The 17,197-nt window shown below is 43.6% G+C and overlaps 1 protein-coding gene across 2 annotated transcripts in view; it reads right to left on the reverse strand.

Moving 5' to 3' along the window:
* Positions 1-17,197, reverse strand: part of MRPS35 (mitochondrial ribosomal protein S35) — a 54,770-nt gene that overhangs the window by 22,203 nt on the left and 15,370 nt on the right. For both annotated transcript variants that reach the window (XM_048824314.2, XM_048824323.2), the window contains one exon: positions 8,762-8,871. In XM_048824314.2, coding sequence (XP_048680271.1) covers positions 8,762-8,871 — 110 coding nt within the window. The remainder of the gene's footprint in view (positions 1-8,761; positions 8,872-17,197) is intronic.

Below are 17,197 nucleotides of genomic sequence, written 5' to 3' on the forward strand. Positions count from 1 at the left end.
TAACAAAACAGCTCATCAAGTTAAAGCAGCAAGACCTGTGCAAATTCATTAAAAGCCATGGGATTACACAGGTGTAATTGACTCATCTGTCCCGCAGAAACTTATTATTGGCGATGCTCAACATAGGGACAACTCCTTTTGACTTACAGAACTAGATACGTGGACAACCAAGGCATGAAAGACGTCAAGATCACAGCATGTTAGCAACGGTCACAAAGGTAAAGTATACAATCTACTGTTTAAACTAGCTTAAATTGGAGTTAAACACTTGCCAACCATTGTCCCTACTCCGCAACACTGAATCTAATTTCTCACTATTTAAAGAGTGAATATTTCTTCAAAGAACATAAATCATTTTTACATTATTACTTTCATAATAGCTGCAGAAGCCTTCAATTTCTCTATTTGTGCCCACGGCTTGCTTTTAGTTTAGTGTAATTAAAAAATATCCAGCCTCCAAATGGGAGCTGGGCCAAACCACCCTGTCACCAAATGCAGCCTGCCTCTACCACCACCTGAGCAGCTTTGAGAACATATAAAATCTTGCTTCACAGGATTTTAACTGGGAATTTTTGAGGTAACAGTTTGACTCTTAGTTATTTCTTAAAAATAAGATTGAGCACAAAGAGAACTGCACTGAAGGAAAAACTAAGCATCAGGAAAGCAACCTAAAATTTTTAAAAATAATATTAAACAAATGTAAGTCTTGTGATATACGAACGTAATAGATTTCTCTCCCACCTCTAGAACATAATCAGCACAAAGTATTGTTTTCCAGTACCTTCCTGCACTTGGAGGTTCTTTACAGCCCCCTGGTGGAAGATGTTTTCATAAAAACAAATAACCTTAATAGAAATGCTTCAATCAACTAATAAATTACAACCACTAAAACTTAAAGGACATAATAGTTACACAAAATAACCTAAAAAGCATGAGCCAAAGAACGTACTAACAACAGTACTGAGGATAAAATGGGAAATAAAATTAGGAATCAGTGTTGTCACCACATATGCATATTTGGATGACAACCCTCAAAACGTTTGGACAAAGTCTGGGATATATACATAAACCTGTAACTGAAGTAGTGTATCTAACTAGTGTTCCAAATGAAATACACAAAATGCAGGTGTCCATGATTAATTCTAAATTTATCATAATTTGCTTCATATTTCTGAACACAGCTAAGTTGTACTTTTACTTTCAATTAACTCGAGACTGACAAAGAACAGCTTTGAAATTCAGCTTAATTACAGCAGAAAGGCTCAAGAAATGTTAAAAGCTTTTTTATTCCTCAAGCAAAAGTAAATACTTGTGCTATGTACTTTGCTGAGGCCATGAAATTTGTCTGAAGCTCTTCTGAACACCACAAGCCATTTGGAAAGGATATTTAATGAATTTTGAACTTGCAACTGCCAGATTATTGGAAAAATAAATTACTTCTGCAGGTGAAATGAGATGTATCATTATTTACAATTCTGATGCAAATTTCCCAAAGGCTAGTGTCTAAAATTCATAACTGATAACCATGATTAGAGAGCTTAGTGTCAGCATCAAAGCTAGTAAGGTGTTGACACATTGAAAAGCCTTGTATGTTATAACTGAATACTGAACAAGTTGCATCATTCTTAATCAGCGAAAAAGACAGTTACTTATCTGTACTGTAACTGCTCTTCAAGATGTGGGTGCAGACACGTATTCCATTCAGGTGTGCACACCGCCCAGTGCACCAAAGTCAGAAAACACTGCGTAGCAGTGCCCATACAGGTAGTGCTCATAACCACTGGCCTTTTAGGCCCTCCCCAAGCTATTTAAGGGCAACACAACTCTGACCTCTCGGTTCTCCTTCATACCAAACATCAATAATTGAGACTTTAATGGAGAGGGGATGTAGGGTTGGTTGTGAAATAAACATCTGCATCCACATCTTGAAGAATAATGTGACAGGACAGGTAAATAACCATCTTTTCTTCGAGTGCTTTGCAGACATGCATTCCACCCAGGTGACTCCAAAGCAGTATCAGGAGGAGATGGGACTTGGAGTCTACTTTAAAGAGCAACTGCAAGAATGCCTTCCCAAAATTCAACTCTGATTTGGACATGATCGTGATACCATAATGTTTGGTAGAAGTAGGTATGGAAGACCAAGTAGCAATCTTGCAAACATGAATAAAGAAACATCACTGAGAAATGCAATCTTGGCCAAGCTGGTGTGATGAGACTCAAGATGATATGATCCAGCTTCATCTCAGGAATGACTGGGATTGGGGAAAAGCATACATCAGGACTGATCCACTCTTCAGATTAAATGAATTGCTCAGGGAACATGGACTGAGACCTACTCAAGACCCGCACTGCTTGTTGTCCTTCATTGCAAACAGATGCAAAGATGGACCTTAGCACATCGTTTTTCAGAGACCACTCATGATCCTAGGAGAAATTCCTGCCAAGACAATTGGCCAAGTAATTCCGGACCCCTGGTAAATAAGCAACTGCAGGAGTGATGTTATCTTCGGTGCAGAGCTGCCCAGGCTTTGTCAAGAGGTGATGAAGTTGACTGGAGCGAGCTCCCTTTCGCTTCTTCACATAATAGGTTGTGGTGGTGGTGGGTACATGAACAGCTACAGTGTTGAGCTTCACTCAAAATACCTTGCAGGCATGGTAAATGACTCAAAGCACCAGGATGTTGATATGAAGAGATGCTTCCCGCTCCATCTTCAAACCTTGAACCTCCAATTCCCCCAGATGTGTCCCCCAACCTATTATGGAAGCACTGGTAATTATGATCCTGCCTGGGACAGAGGGGGCAAGCAAAGGCAACACCCTGGCATACACTGCTCTGAACTAATCACCACTGGAAGGAATCCAGACCTTCTGGAGGCACTCGAACTTCACAGTCCAATGCTTGACAATTTGGGTGATAGATCAACTTCAGCCATGCTTGAAAATGGCGAAGGTGCAATCCTGCATGCTGGTCCAAATAAGGGTTTGGCCATATGACCTAACAGCTTCAGAAACACTCAGGGTTGGAACAGAAGGGTGAGAAAAGAGATACAGACAGGTGACTAATTGCCTGGAATCACTCATTTGGCAAAAATGCCCTTGCGTTTGTAGAATCAAAGAGGGCCCCAATAAGCTTGATTTTCTGAGGTGGTATTAATCTTGTTCAAGATCAGACCCAGACTATTGAGAAAGGCATAATGTGAACCAGACATGTGAGCAGACTTGACCCTCACTATGCAATTGTTCAAGTATGGGAAGACATGAATTCCTCTTTTTCTGAAATATGTTGTCACTACTACCATGCATTGGTAAAAATGCAAGGAAGTGAGGACAGGCCAAAAGGTAGCACTGTGTAGTGATCATGTTGACCTGCCACAACAAATCTCAAACCTCTGGCGGCTTGTGGAAAAAAGTCACCAGGTGGAAGTAAGTGTCCTGAAGATCCAGGCCAGCAAGCCAGTTGTGATTTAACACAGAAGAATAGCTGCTTAGAGTGACCATATGGAGTCTCCCATATTTGATGTATTTGTTGAGAGTGGAGATTGAGAATAGGTCTCATCCCTCCTTTGAATTTGGGGACCAGGAAATACCAGGAATAGAATTCCTTTCCCCAGTGCTGCAGAGGGACCTCTTCTATAGCTCCGAAGCACGCAGAGTGTGGACCTGCTGAAAGAGCAGTGGCTTGTGAGCGGGGTTCTGAAGCAGGAAGGGGTAGGGAAGAGAGATGCACAGAGACTGAATGGTGCTTAGGACCTATTTGTCTATTACTGTATCCCAAGCATGGATAAAGCAAGACAACCTGTCCCCAACCTGAGCAGATAGAGACCTGGAAGTCACAACAGGAATGCTACCCTGGATCTGAAAGTCAAAATGGCTGCTCGCTCATTGAAGGATGACCAGCTAGCTAGCTAAAATTAGACCCAGAGGGCCTATTTCTCCTCCACAATCCATGTCCTCTACTAGATAAATCCTGCCACATAACAGGGAAGAACCACTGACAGAAAAATAGCTGTGAGTGATGTTGATGCTGTTACTACTGACCTCTATAATGCCGCCTCCTTGTGGCTGGAGTATTGTCAAGGACTCACAGGCCCTGTGCTCTCTCAGCTCCATACGGTCCCTCAGAGTAACCCTCTTCAGTGTGACAGCTTTCGATGAAGGTTGCTCCCTTTCTCTCTAGGGCTATGCCCTCTGGCCCTGCCACCTCCTGGAACTGTACCTCTGAGCCATCTGCACGCCTGTCTCTCGCCATGGGCTCCCTCAGGGAGTTCACTCGCCACACCCAGAAGCAGCAATGGAACCCTGATCTCTAGGCTGTAGTGACTCTCAGCCAGCTTAAAACACAAAGGTTTATTGAATGTCTGAACCCAGCACAGGAAGTTCTCAAGGCCCTCGGGTCCACCTTCTATCTGCGTCTGCCCCAGTCCCGATGGGCTCAGGCTGCTCCCTCAGTCCCCAGTCCAGCTGCCCCCTCCTTCCAGCCCATCATTGTATATCACCTTCCCCAATAGCCACTCCTCCGTCCTTTGGCTTCGATCCCAGGTAAAGAGGCCACCTGGGCCCTCTCTCGTCTTTTGTTCCCCCACTGGTCAGAACTGGTTGACTTCCAAGATGGGGTGGGCCTTCCGGTCACCAATTGCTAGGGTACACAATTTCCAATACCTGGGGCTTTGACTGCTAAGCGAGGTCACACCGCCTCTGTAACAAACACACACCCTCTCCCACCACCTCGTTAAACATGCAGCACACAGGGAAATTGAGACACACACAGTATTCATGCATACCATTAAGAAAATTCCTTACTTCATCACAGGTAAAAACCCCCAACAAACAAATTAGCCCAAAAGTCCCGAAAAGAATGTAAAGTCTCATCAGTTTTCTACTGAAACAAAAGCCAATCATCAAAAGCTAAGTCTACTGTGCTCTGCTGAACATCAGGAGATCTTCTGGAATTTGCAACCATGAGGCCCTTCTCAGTCAGAGCTGATCCCATAGCTCTGGAAGAAGCATATGACACATCCAGGGCTGATTGCAGCAAAGCTTTGCCCACCAGATGACCTTCTGCAATGAAAGCCGTAAACTCTTAAGTGGGCACTTCTGGCAACTTATCTGTGAGTTTGAACATAGCAACACAACTGATGAAATCATATTTAGATAACAACACCTGCTGATTTGCAATGTGCAGTTGTAATCATGAAGATGTGTACATTTTTCTCCCCATCAAGTCCATCTTCTTAGATTCTTTGTCCCTGGTGGTGGACTTACATCTCCTCTGTCACGCTCTGTCGTTAATGCTGTTAGAATGAGAGACTGAACTGGATGGGAACAGAAGCACTAGAAGCCCTGCAAAGGAACACAACACTGTTTCCAGAGAGTTTTGCTGTAGGTGGTAATGAAGCTGGGATATTCCACAAGGACTTGGCCGGCTCCAAGGGAGCTTCATTTATCAGGAAAGCTCCCTGACCTGGAGCTAACAACTGGAGAATATCCAGCAAGGGTATGTGTATTCTCCTGCACAAACTCAGCTTGAATGCCCAAGATGGAAGCCATGTGCCTCAGGAGGCCCTAGTATAACTTAAAATCCTCAGGCACCAGGGAAGAACAGACCAGTATCGCAGGGTCATCAGGAGAGCAGGAAGTAGAAGGGGGTGGGGTCACTGGAGACTCCTGCATGAGAGCATCAGGCTGAACCAACTGAGGAGGAACGACCTCAGATTGTGCCTGTAATAGAGATGATTCAGAAAGAGAAATTTTAGCCAGAATCGGCAACCTTCCCCTGGATTACTTTGAAGAACAGGATCTTGTACACCAAGGAACATCCCATGAATTCCAAGTGGGCCACTGGGAATAAGGGTCAGGGTGGCTAGTATGTACTAGGCCAGAGGCTCCATCCCTACTGCAGGAATGGTGCTGATCTCAATACTGATGGTGATTGAGGAAGATCTTGAGAACTTCCTAGAGTGGTGCTTTGAAGGAAAGGATGAAGAGGAAGACATCCCTAAACTCAAACTGAACAAGCCCTGGAAGTTGGCCGGTGGTAGTGGAGAAGCCGCCTCCGATAGGGCAAGCAAATGACCAGCCTCGTCCGAAAACCAATACAGGGATGGCATCAGTACCGATGATGAATGAGCACCGAAAGAGGCATCACGCTTCCACTATGCACTGGAGCAAACGGTAGTCCCAGAGGCCAGTACCGATCCCAAGATGAGGTCTGCAGCAATGACATCGATGCCGAAGAGACAGCCCACAGCAACAAAAAGGATGTTGAGCGCAACTCTAAACTCTGAGTGTTTGGCAGTGTGGTACATGATGCTGACGAACAAGATAACTCTGCAAACAGATGGTGCCAACAGGACAGCAGAAGCAGCAGCTGCCATGGCAGCTGAATGCTCCTGAATTATTGGGGAATCAGAAACAGAGAGGGAGAGTAGATCTCATGCTGACTGCAAGGCCAATGGCACACAGATAGCTGGTGCTGAATTCAACTGTACGGCGTCCAACTGATCTTGGCACAGTACCAGCAAGCAGTTAGGCAACCCAGCTCCATCCGACATATGGGAGGAATCATAGTGCTGGTCATTCCCCCTCTTGGAAGATAAAGAAAAATCTCTGACCTCTGGAATGGGACCTCTTTCTCAGAGGACGAAGGGAAGCACTGGACCTCAAACCCAGAGAAGCATCTCATGTTGGCTCCAAAGAAGAGCATGGAGCTGGATGATCTGTGGATTTCCCCAGTGCCAAAGTGGGCCTCATGGACTGCTCCACCTGCATTTCCTTTTGAAACTCTTTGCAGATGGAGCACCTTTCTATAACATGCTCTTCTCCCAGGCACAACCAACAACACACGTGAGGGGTCGCTATTGGGGATATCCACCTCACATGACAGAATGTTTAAACCCCAATAAGGGCATTACTCAGGGTAACTATCTATCCTAAATAACTACTACAAACTAAACCTAGGGGTATTGCTAAACACTACTGACCAACTATCTACAATAAAATACCAGAAAGCCTGAGCTGAAGCGGTCAGGGCGGCGCAGCCATTGAATAGTCTAGGAAGGGGAGAGGACCTTAAATAGGCTAAGGGGTGAGAAGACATGAGTACTACTCCTGCTAAGCAAAGTTCTCTAGCTTTGCTGCAAGGGGCGTGTGCACACCTGAGTGGAATACATGTCTACAATCACTCAAAGAACTGCTGCTTGAACTCAAAGGCAAAATTCCTACCAAGACGAGTCTTTACTTTGCCTTTTCAATTTCACTCAAACACAACCCTTTACCATTAACCAAGTTGTCTAACTGTAGAAAGTAGGCGAGATTGCTCTCAACAGAACCACTTTCAGCATCCATCTAAATAGATAAGGATCATGATGGAACCAACAGTCACAAAAAGGAGCGGGGGGGAAAAAGAGCCCCAAGACGTTTTGCCCATACTCTTTCCACAGAGGAAGAGCCCTGAACTGAGTGTAACTTGCCTTAGTACATTTCTTGCTCAAGGTACCTCACAGCACTTTACAAACAGCAGTGTACCTTAGGCCAATGTAGAAGGCCTTGTAGATGGAGCAATAGCTTTCCTTCAAAGTTTTGGACATTAGAATCTGTTTTATTAAGAGGTTAAAAATTAACATTACCAAAGATATCAAGGTTATAGTCTTATTTTTTCAAAGTGCAGTTTGAGATTGTTAATTTCCATTACAGAAGCCATTGCAGATCGGCAGAAGGGACCTTACGTTAACATTTTGCTACTAATCTCAAATAACCTATGAAGTCAGTAAAGAAGTTTACAAAATTGTATTAAATAAATGCCAGTTGTAACAGATAGTCTGTTGTGAACAACTTGGAATGCAAAGGCCTGTGACCAAAAAGTTGCACCTTATGTTTATTTTAACCTCAGTTATGTAGTTTTCCACTGAAAGATATACACTAACTTAATATACATACACACACACACACACACACTCTTACTTTCTTTACTTATCTTTTTTTTTTTTTTAAAAGGGTTACATGATGAAGTGGACTGAACATGGGACTGGAAGCCAGAACTCCGAAGCTCTGAACTTGGCTCTAGTAACTTGCTATGAAACCCTGAGCAACACTCGGTGCCTTAATTTCCCCAGCTGTAAAATGAGGATAATACTGCTGATGTGCATAAGTGTTCTGAAGATTACCTAGTTAGTGCTTTTATATTGATAGTGCTTTACAAACACTAACATGTATACAATCAACAGATTTTACCCCACTACTGAATTAAATTCTGCATCTGTAGGATATTTTGGTTTATAAACAACTTCATATTTGGATTATCCTCTTAAATGCCGCAGCAAGAGACAGAAAACAGGCTCCTCCAAGGCAACCTGCTGAAATGTAACTGCAAATAACTGCAATGATTAGTGACCTAGAAATAGATGAGAGTTTTGAAGAAATGTTTGGATTGGAACAAAGCCCTTTTAGTTTTCTGCTTGATGCTCTTTCTAATGTTGGTAAAATTCATATAATCCAATTGTCACACATTTTTAAACGATTTTAAAATAATGATTTACAAATATGCATTTCTTCAGCACCTGGTGATACTTTAGATACTTATAAGATTTGCCTTTACAAACATCTAGTTGAGAACTGAATACTTGTAATTGTATTTAATCAGTTGATTTTAGTTCAGAAAGGGACATGGGTTTAGTAAGACAAATTGATATATTAATGCAACAGGCCCTCACTACTTTTCAATAGGGCCAATACTACAGACATTTTTCTTGTGTTACCATACCTGTCTGTTGTAATGGTAAGCATATCTGTGTCCTTGCAGTACCGCTCTCCTACAAGTTTAATGAGCTTCTTCTTTGCATGGTCATCCAAGTTCAATTTGGAAAGCTTAACCTTGAAGTACAAGAGAAAACATCTTTAGTTCTTTTGCAGATCCTTTCCACACAAGGTTTTTAGAATTAGCTAGACAGTATCTTTTACTGAGGAATTAAAAGTCATGAACTGAGATATGTGCATTCATAGAGTTGTCTTCAAAAGCATTACTTGTCAAAAATATTTAAAATATAGACAAGAGACCATTTGAGAACAAAGTTTTGGGGTGAATTTGTCTCTCTCTCCTTTTATCCAGATGCAGAGAAAATAAACAAACAGGTATCTTTTGCAGATCACTAGGACTACTACTCAGATATTTCAAAGATGCTTGTCTTAAGTGTCTAAAAAACAGGACGACACTAAAACGGAGGTACTCCAAAATACCACAACACTTACTGGGGGATTTTTATTACCCAACTGACAAATACAAGCATGCATCAAAAATATTCATAGCTATTATGGCTAGAAGAGATCGTACTGACCATATAGGCTGCGTAACACAGGCCACAGAGTTCCCCCCCCATAGTTCCTGCATCAAGCCTATAGCCCTTAGATGCAGAGAAAATAACTTTACAACGCATAAGCAAAAGAATCCAGCTAAGAGGAAATCAACCCGAATCTACATATTATGTACAGAATCTAAGTAAGAATGATAAACTGGTACTAGTAGCTATGACAGAGGTGGGCAAACTCTGGCCCACGGGACTGTCCTGCCCAGCCCCTGGCCGGGGAGGCTAGCCCCTGGACCCTCCCCCACTGTCCCTCCTCCCCCGCAGCCTCAGCGCGCCATGCCGCCAGTGCTCTGGCCCTCCGTTCCTGCTGTGCAGTGCAGGCAGCGTGGCTGGCTCCGGCCAGGCGGCAGGGCTGCGAGCTCCTGCTGCTCAGAGCAGCATGGTAAGGGGGTGGGGAGGTTGGATGGGGAGGAGGGGCACTGAGGGGATGGGGAACAGGGGCCGTTGGATAGGCGTGAGAGTCCCGGGGGGCGCTCTGGATAGGGGTTGGGGCAGTGAGGGGACAGGGAGCGGGGAGGTTGGATGGGAGTGGAGTCCCAGGGAGCGGTTAGGGGGACAGAGGGAGGTGGGAGAGGTTGGATGGGGTGGAGGTTCGGGGTGTGTGTGTCAGGGGATGGGGAAAAGGGGGCACTTAGGGGTGGGGGTCCCGGGAGGGGGCAGCCGGGGGACAAGGAGCGGGGGAGGTTGGATGGGTCAGGGGTTCTGAGGGAGGCAGTCAGGGGGCAGGAAATGGAAGGAGGCAGATAGGGGGCAGGCCAGGCTGTTTGGGGAGGCATAGCTTCCTTACCCGGCCCTCCATACAGTTTGGAAACCACGATGTGGCCCTCGGGCCAAGTGTCCATGGCTATGACACACTTGAATTCACTTTAGCAAATAATGGATTCACGGAATGCACCTGTACAAGGATATTAGATTTCACGATGGCAAATTTTTGTTGAGGAGCAATGGGAGGACATATTAGAATCCACCAGTGTGAAAGGCAGTTGAGAAATTCTAAAAGGCATTACTGCTAACCTTCAATAGACGAATTCCTCTGAAAAGGAAGACTGCACGGAACAAGCAGTAGCCACTGTAGCTCTTTCAGGGACTACTCAAAGATGAGAATTTGGGCTTGTCCATGAGGTGACTGTGTGCAGCAAGCTGGAGTATAAATCCATGGTGCTCTAGCCTGCTGTGCATTAATTGGCCACGTGGACCCTGCTTCTGTGCACTAAGAGTACCAGTATGTGCTCTGACAATCAAAGAAGATGCAGTGCTGGTGTAGTCATATTGGTCCCAGGATATTAGAGAGACAAGGGAGATGAGGTAATATCTTTTATTGGACCGACTTCTGTTTGAGAGAGACAGAAGCTTTCAAGCTTACACAGAGCTCTTCTTCAGGTCTGGGAAACTTACAGAGACTATAGCTACACTACAAATTACTTCTGTATAACTTACGTCACTCGGAGGTGTGAATAATCCACACCCCAAAGCAACAAAGTTATACCAACCTAAGCGCTGGTGTGGACAGCACTATGTCGGTGGGAGAGCTTCTCCCGCCGACATAGGTACCACCTCTTGCAGAGGCAGGAGTTATGAAGCCGAGAGGAAAGCCCTCTTGTATCGGCTTAAAGCATCTTCACCAGAAGCGCTACAATGGCACAGCAGCATCGGTGCAGCTGTACCACTGTAATTGTAGACATAGCCTCAGTGTCACAGATAAATACAAGATGGAACAGATTGTTTAGTATCAGTAGTTGACACATTTTCAAGGGACCATTCAAGGCGAAGTGGCCTGTTAACACCCCCACCAGTCAAAGGAAGGTAGGGGTTTGTCAACTTGGAATATATGTCTTTAACCAACAAGAGGGAAAAAAATTGGGAAGTAGCACTAAACATGTCACAGCACTAACTTCACATAACATTTTACAAATAAATATACAAAAGCTATGTTACCTGTTCTGAAGGTCTTATGATTTAAGACAATATGGCAATGCTATTGAGGAAGATTGTTTTCCTCTAGGTCCAGACTATGTAAGAACGATTTATAGAATTTTAGCAATGTGTAGAGGAGACGGGCTTACAGAGAGAATGGATGTCTGCTAGCATGTGACATCACAATCAAAATGTTTGACAAATGACCTAAATGTGGATTACCTGTATTTTGCTGCATGTCACACCACAATTTACAGATTTTATTTTAAACTTTAAGTTCTGTTTTAAACAAGGTTCTGTCTACTAATTATATTAACCAGTTTCTTGAAAGAAACAAAAAACACATTGTAACTTGCAACTGTAAATTCCCTCCACATGAATTTAAAACCTGGACCTTCACATCACATAGAGGTCAGCATCTGTTAAAGGTTTGTAGTGGGGCCTAGCCACTAGATGGGGACTCATCACACAGAGTCTGTGGGTTACACAACTACTTAGTAGGCAAGCAGGAGAATTTTGGAGATCAGAAATATTGATTTCTCAACCTTGCTTTAGGAGAGGAGTGTGGTGCAGTGACTGGAGATAGGATAACCAAAGCACATATCTAGCACATTCAGTCCGAAAGGCAATTTGAGTGGAAGAGAGCTCTAATCTCCGTACTGCCTGCAATTTCCTTATGAACTCTCTGTACAGTTATTTGTAAGAAGGGGATCTTGACTACCTTTTAGTATCAGGATATGAGGTTTTCATAATAAGGGCTGTGTAAGTGTATGGAAATATAAAAAGCAGTCAGCAGATGTAAGATGTGAATTCTGTCTGTTGCTTACAGTTCAGTCCACATTACCCTATATAGGTACAGGCCGGAGGGGGTGGGGGGGGAGAAGAGAGAGGGGATGAGAATTTCCTCCTATTGAACAGGCAGCCTGATTTCACCCTAAACTCAGAATGTCGCACAAGATCCAGTACACTTGAGAGGTCTGGCTCCATGCAAGACACACATCAGTGTGTGCAAGAGTGGGTCTCGTATATCCAACACCATTTAAAATGGAACCTCTTCCGGGGAAATGCCATACCATCACAGAGCACATTAGAAAAAGGTAATGAGTAAATACCTTTGCTCTCATAAGATTTTCTGCTGGATCCTTAGGGTCTACAAAGAGCACACTGAGTGAGATCTTAGAAGACAAAGTTCTAAGTAGTTTAACTTTCATTAAAGCTTCAACAACAAAAACCCTTCCATAAGCCACTATTTAAAACAGCTGAGAGAGGACATTTCTACTACCAGTTTTAAGACGTATTTTGGAATAACCGTCTTCAATTAGGTATTTTGTGGCTAAAATTTTGACAAACATTCTTTGTCAAAGACTTCTTTTAAGAATGGGTCAGTGCTGCAGAAAGCTATATGAACAGATTATGCTATGAGCTCTGCAGGGTTTCAGCGACTGTGGGGCAAACACACAACATGTTAGCATACATAGGCACTGTAAAATCATGACTATCTAAGCTTGCTTTGACATAACCTCCTGGTATATTGTGAAAACCATCAACCCAGATCTCAGGCATTAGCTCTTATTTACCAACAACGCAAAACACTTCCATTGCAACATAGCAGTACTTTTCATACTACATTAGTTGTGCGGTATCTTTATCTGTTATACTCGCATGTGCATAATGTAATTATCCCAAACTCATGACAACACACACCTTTATAGCATTCTCATATTACTGTGTTTCATGAGCAACATTTAATGGTCTGCTCAGTTTATGTTACAGGAATTTAAAAAGATTTCATTTTTATTTCTGTGCATTCAGGGCTGCATTACTATGACAGACATTTATGCAGTTAGCTAGTTCAAGCAGGATAATAATTTCACTGTTTACAACTATCAACTAGAATGCTCCACACTGTTTTATGATAGTTAATGTTTATAACCCATAATATCATTAACAGTCAATGATGTAAAATGACAGCGGATTATATTTTCAGTCCTATAACACCAGGTTTGGCTAACAGCAGATGAGATTCCTATTTGAGATTAGACCCAAGCAAGTGCATTGGAGGGGGAGGGAATGAAAAAATTGGGGGGACAAATTAAGATCTTAAAGAGCCTCTACACAATTATTTTCCTCAAAAGCAACACAATTTCTACACTTTTGCTTTATAAAACAAATCTAAATTTGCACATCAGCAACAGAGGTTTCCTTATTCCATAGCACAGTGGAGACTGTTGCAGCAAATACCTGCAAACTCACTGATAGAATCTCAGTCACTGTTTGACCTAATGCCATCTGCTTTCCACCTTAAAATCTCCTCCCCGCACCCCCCCACCCCAAAACACACACACACACACACACACACGGCAGATTATGTTGTCACAGGATTAATCAGAGAACACTAAAGACAGAATTCATTAATGGGGTCTGGGGTATGATCATAAGTGCCTCGAAGGCCATATGGCTAGCTGTTTCATTTGTACTTCCTTTTTTTGGTTGAATACTAATAACGAATATCCACATGCTGCTCTATAAACACTATATCACATGTTAATATCAGAGGACACACATTTCAGCTAGATAGGACAGTGTGTGTTTCAGGGGGAGTCACATGCGTGTGTAGGTACGTGAACACATACACCTACCTCTAAATCATTCAGAATACTCCTGTTAGCTAAAAAAACAACCTGTATTAGGACGTGGCTACTGAATATATGTAGCACCAGACCACTGACTTGTGGTAACAGATGGTTACATTTTCTTTGTCCTCTGAAGCTTATTTTTCTTCTGAGCAATGCTCCAGTAACAAAAGTTACTGGTAAAGAAAATTTTAGAAAATTGTTGGTTACTGACAAGTCAAATTCAGTTCCAATTCACAAATGTAGCAACTTGTATCTAATGGGCAGGTGAGGGAGGGAAAAACAAAAAACTCCCCAACGAACTGGATAGCTCAGGGAACTAGATAGCTCAGAGGTAACATTATTCAAAGTTAGCATATTCTGATGGCTCTTCTAAAGAATTAGACAAGTTGATGGTCTTCTGAAGCTTTTAACGGGACCTGTCCTTATCATACAAAAGCCACTATGACAGAGCCCACTGTCGGGGGGCCCAGACAGAGGGCTAATATCTCAGCCACAAAGGCGATTCTTAAGATCAGGCTGAAAAATGACAATACAGTGCTTTTCAATAGCACTAAGTTCATTACACAAAAATAGAGAGAGTTATCAAAAGCCATTTTCTGCATTATACTGCACAACCCCAGAACCTCTATGCTTTATAACAGATGGTCACTGACAGCAATCTACCAGATCTACATCATTATTAAGTATTTGGATTCCGATGTCAACAAGAAATAATCACCGGAAAGAACTGGGATTTAAGGACATTTACATTTCCGAAAATCTGAAGTGTAGCAAAATGCCTAATAAACCTATTCTAAAAAAAAAAAACAGAAAAAACCCAACTGATTTTTAAATTTTGGACTTGAGTGTTTCAATTTCACAACTACCTTGTTTAAAATGTAAGACTAAAAACAATCACACGCACCCCCCCCCCCCCATAAAGATACAAACACGAACACTGAGAATAAGATTTTAAGAATAAAATCAGGGTACTAAATAATGCACAGTTTTCTCAGGCTCTGAAGTTTCACATTGCCAGCTAACCACTGGTCAACTAAAAGAAGAGAGAAAAAAAGAGAAGGACCCCCCCCACACACACAGTTTTGACAGACTTATGGAGAAGCCTGGATCCACAGCAGGAACAGTGAGCATCTAACTATTCCTGCAGGAATGACAGCTACTACCACACCCCTGCCTGTCCCAAAGAAGTGTTGTTTTTTGTTTATTTTTTTAATACCATTCTTTTACTGATACAAAAGCAATGAGAGCCCCCCCACACATACACAGGCAGGCTGGGGGGCAGGTCTGTAGCTGACCCTTGGTCTTGCACAGGGTGCATCGGGAATGTTTGCTGGGCTGTAGGTGTGGGTTGGGTGGGGTCACAGTTTCTTGATACCAAGCACCCACCATGTGGGCTAGACAAATGCATGAAGATAAGACAGTCCCCATCCTTCTTCCCGCCACTGTCAAGAAGACTGTTCCTCACAGTTGTAAAGGGAGACTGCTTCTGCTGAAGCCCCATTTCTACAAGCAGCAGAGGCTAGCATTGCCACATCACTACTGGCAAATGGGGTTATTAGAAGTGCAGTGTTACATCGGCCTGAGTACTGCTAATTTACAACCTGCATTCATTTATATTTCCTACGAAACCACTACAGTTTTAAGCTGCACATGGGCATCTGGATCTGCTGAACTGTGGTGAGCAATTTTCACATGGCGATTAGCTTCTAACCTGAAATATTGAGCCCTGCTGTCTTTATGCTCTTGCATTGATTGTTACAGACCTGATTCAAAGCCCATTGAAGTCTATTGAACTACTTTGACACTCAAACTCCTACAACAGATAGCTGCAGCGGAACGGGAGGCAGCAAACAGAGCTGTAAACAGGGGAGTTCGAGTGGGAGTTTGCAATGGGAGTTTAGGGGGGAAGACTAGGAGAACCAGGCGGAGGAACAGACAGGCTAGTGAAGGGAGCGTGTGGTGTTCTGGCATTGTTGTGGTGCTCGTTGGGGGTTTGTTTTGGTTTGGTTTGTGTTTCCTGGACTAACAGGACTTAGGTGAGAAGGTGATGACAGATACAGAGGCAGCAGTGGTAGTGACCCAAGCAGTGGAAGACACAATGAAGATGACAGGATGTAGAAGCTGCGGCATGTACATGATCCTGGAGGGGGTACCTGAAAAGAGTTTTGTCTGCATAAAGTACCACCTGATAGAGCTGATGGAAGAAAAGATCTGAGGATTGGAGATGCAGGTGGAAACTCTGAGTTTAGAAGGGGGTTCGAGCAGATGATGAAGTAAAGACATGAGGAGGCTGAAGGGAAAAGCTCAGACTTGCAGATGGAAGCAGGACCAAAGAACTCTGAGGGAAGAAAAGTGAGGGGGAAAGTGGACAGGGGAAGCATGTGACTAAGAGAACCAGGCAAAGGAAGAGAGGGGCTTGTGAAGGAGAAACAGATCTCAGGAACAGGTTTGCAGAGTTGGAAAATGAAGAAGGGGCACAGCAGCTGGTCACTGAAGGTGGGAGGGCAAGAAAGAAGAGAAGAGCAGCTAGTTCTATAGCAAGAGGGAAAGAGTCAATGGAGATAACACCACCAAATATGAGCCCCAGAAGGATACAGGATGGGTTGCAGAGGATTGCAAGGGAGAATAGGAATTGATAGGACTTACAGCCAGAGGGAACAGAGGATAGACCAGAGAATTGCACCATCACCAGGAAAAGGCAGGTCTAAATGACTGGGGACTTCTTACTGAGAAGAACAGACAGGCCAGTAACCAGAGCTGATCCAGAGAACGGAAGGGTGTGCTGTCTGCCGGGTGCTAAGATACGGGACGTGGATCTGAGGCTGAAGAGGATCCTAACGGGAGCGGGAAAGAAACCACTGATTGTCCTTCATGTGGGAACAAATGATACAGCTAGATTCTCGCTGGAACGTACCAAGGGAGACTATGCCAGGCTGGGGAAGACGCTTAAGGACATCGAGGCTCAGGTGATCTTCAGTGGGATTCTGCCTGTTCCTAGAGAAGGGCAACAAAGGTGTGACAAGATTATGATGATCAACAGATGGCTCAGGCAGTGGTGCTATAAGAAGGGCTTTGGGATGTATGGCCACTGGGAGGCATTCATGAACAGAGGACTGTTCTCTCGGGATGTACTTCACCTGAGTAGGAAGGGAAACAGACTTCTAGGATGGTGGCTGGCACAACTAGGAATTTGGGGGAGATGGTTGGGAGATGTCCAGGTAATCTCCATGCTGGATTTTAACACTGAGAGGGAGGAAAACAAAGTAAGAAAAGATACAGCCATGG

Source organism: Caretta caretta, chromosome 1, assembly GCF_965140235.1.
Source record: "Caretta caretta isolate rCarCar2 chromosome 1, rCarCar1.hap1, whole genome shotgun sequence".
Classification (NCBI taxonomy): Eukaryota; Metazoa; Chordata; order Testudines; family Cheloniidae; genus Caretta; species Caretta caretta.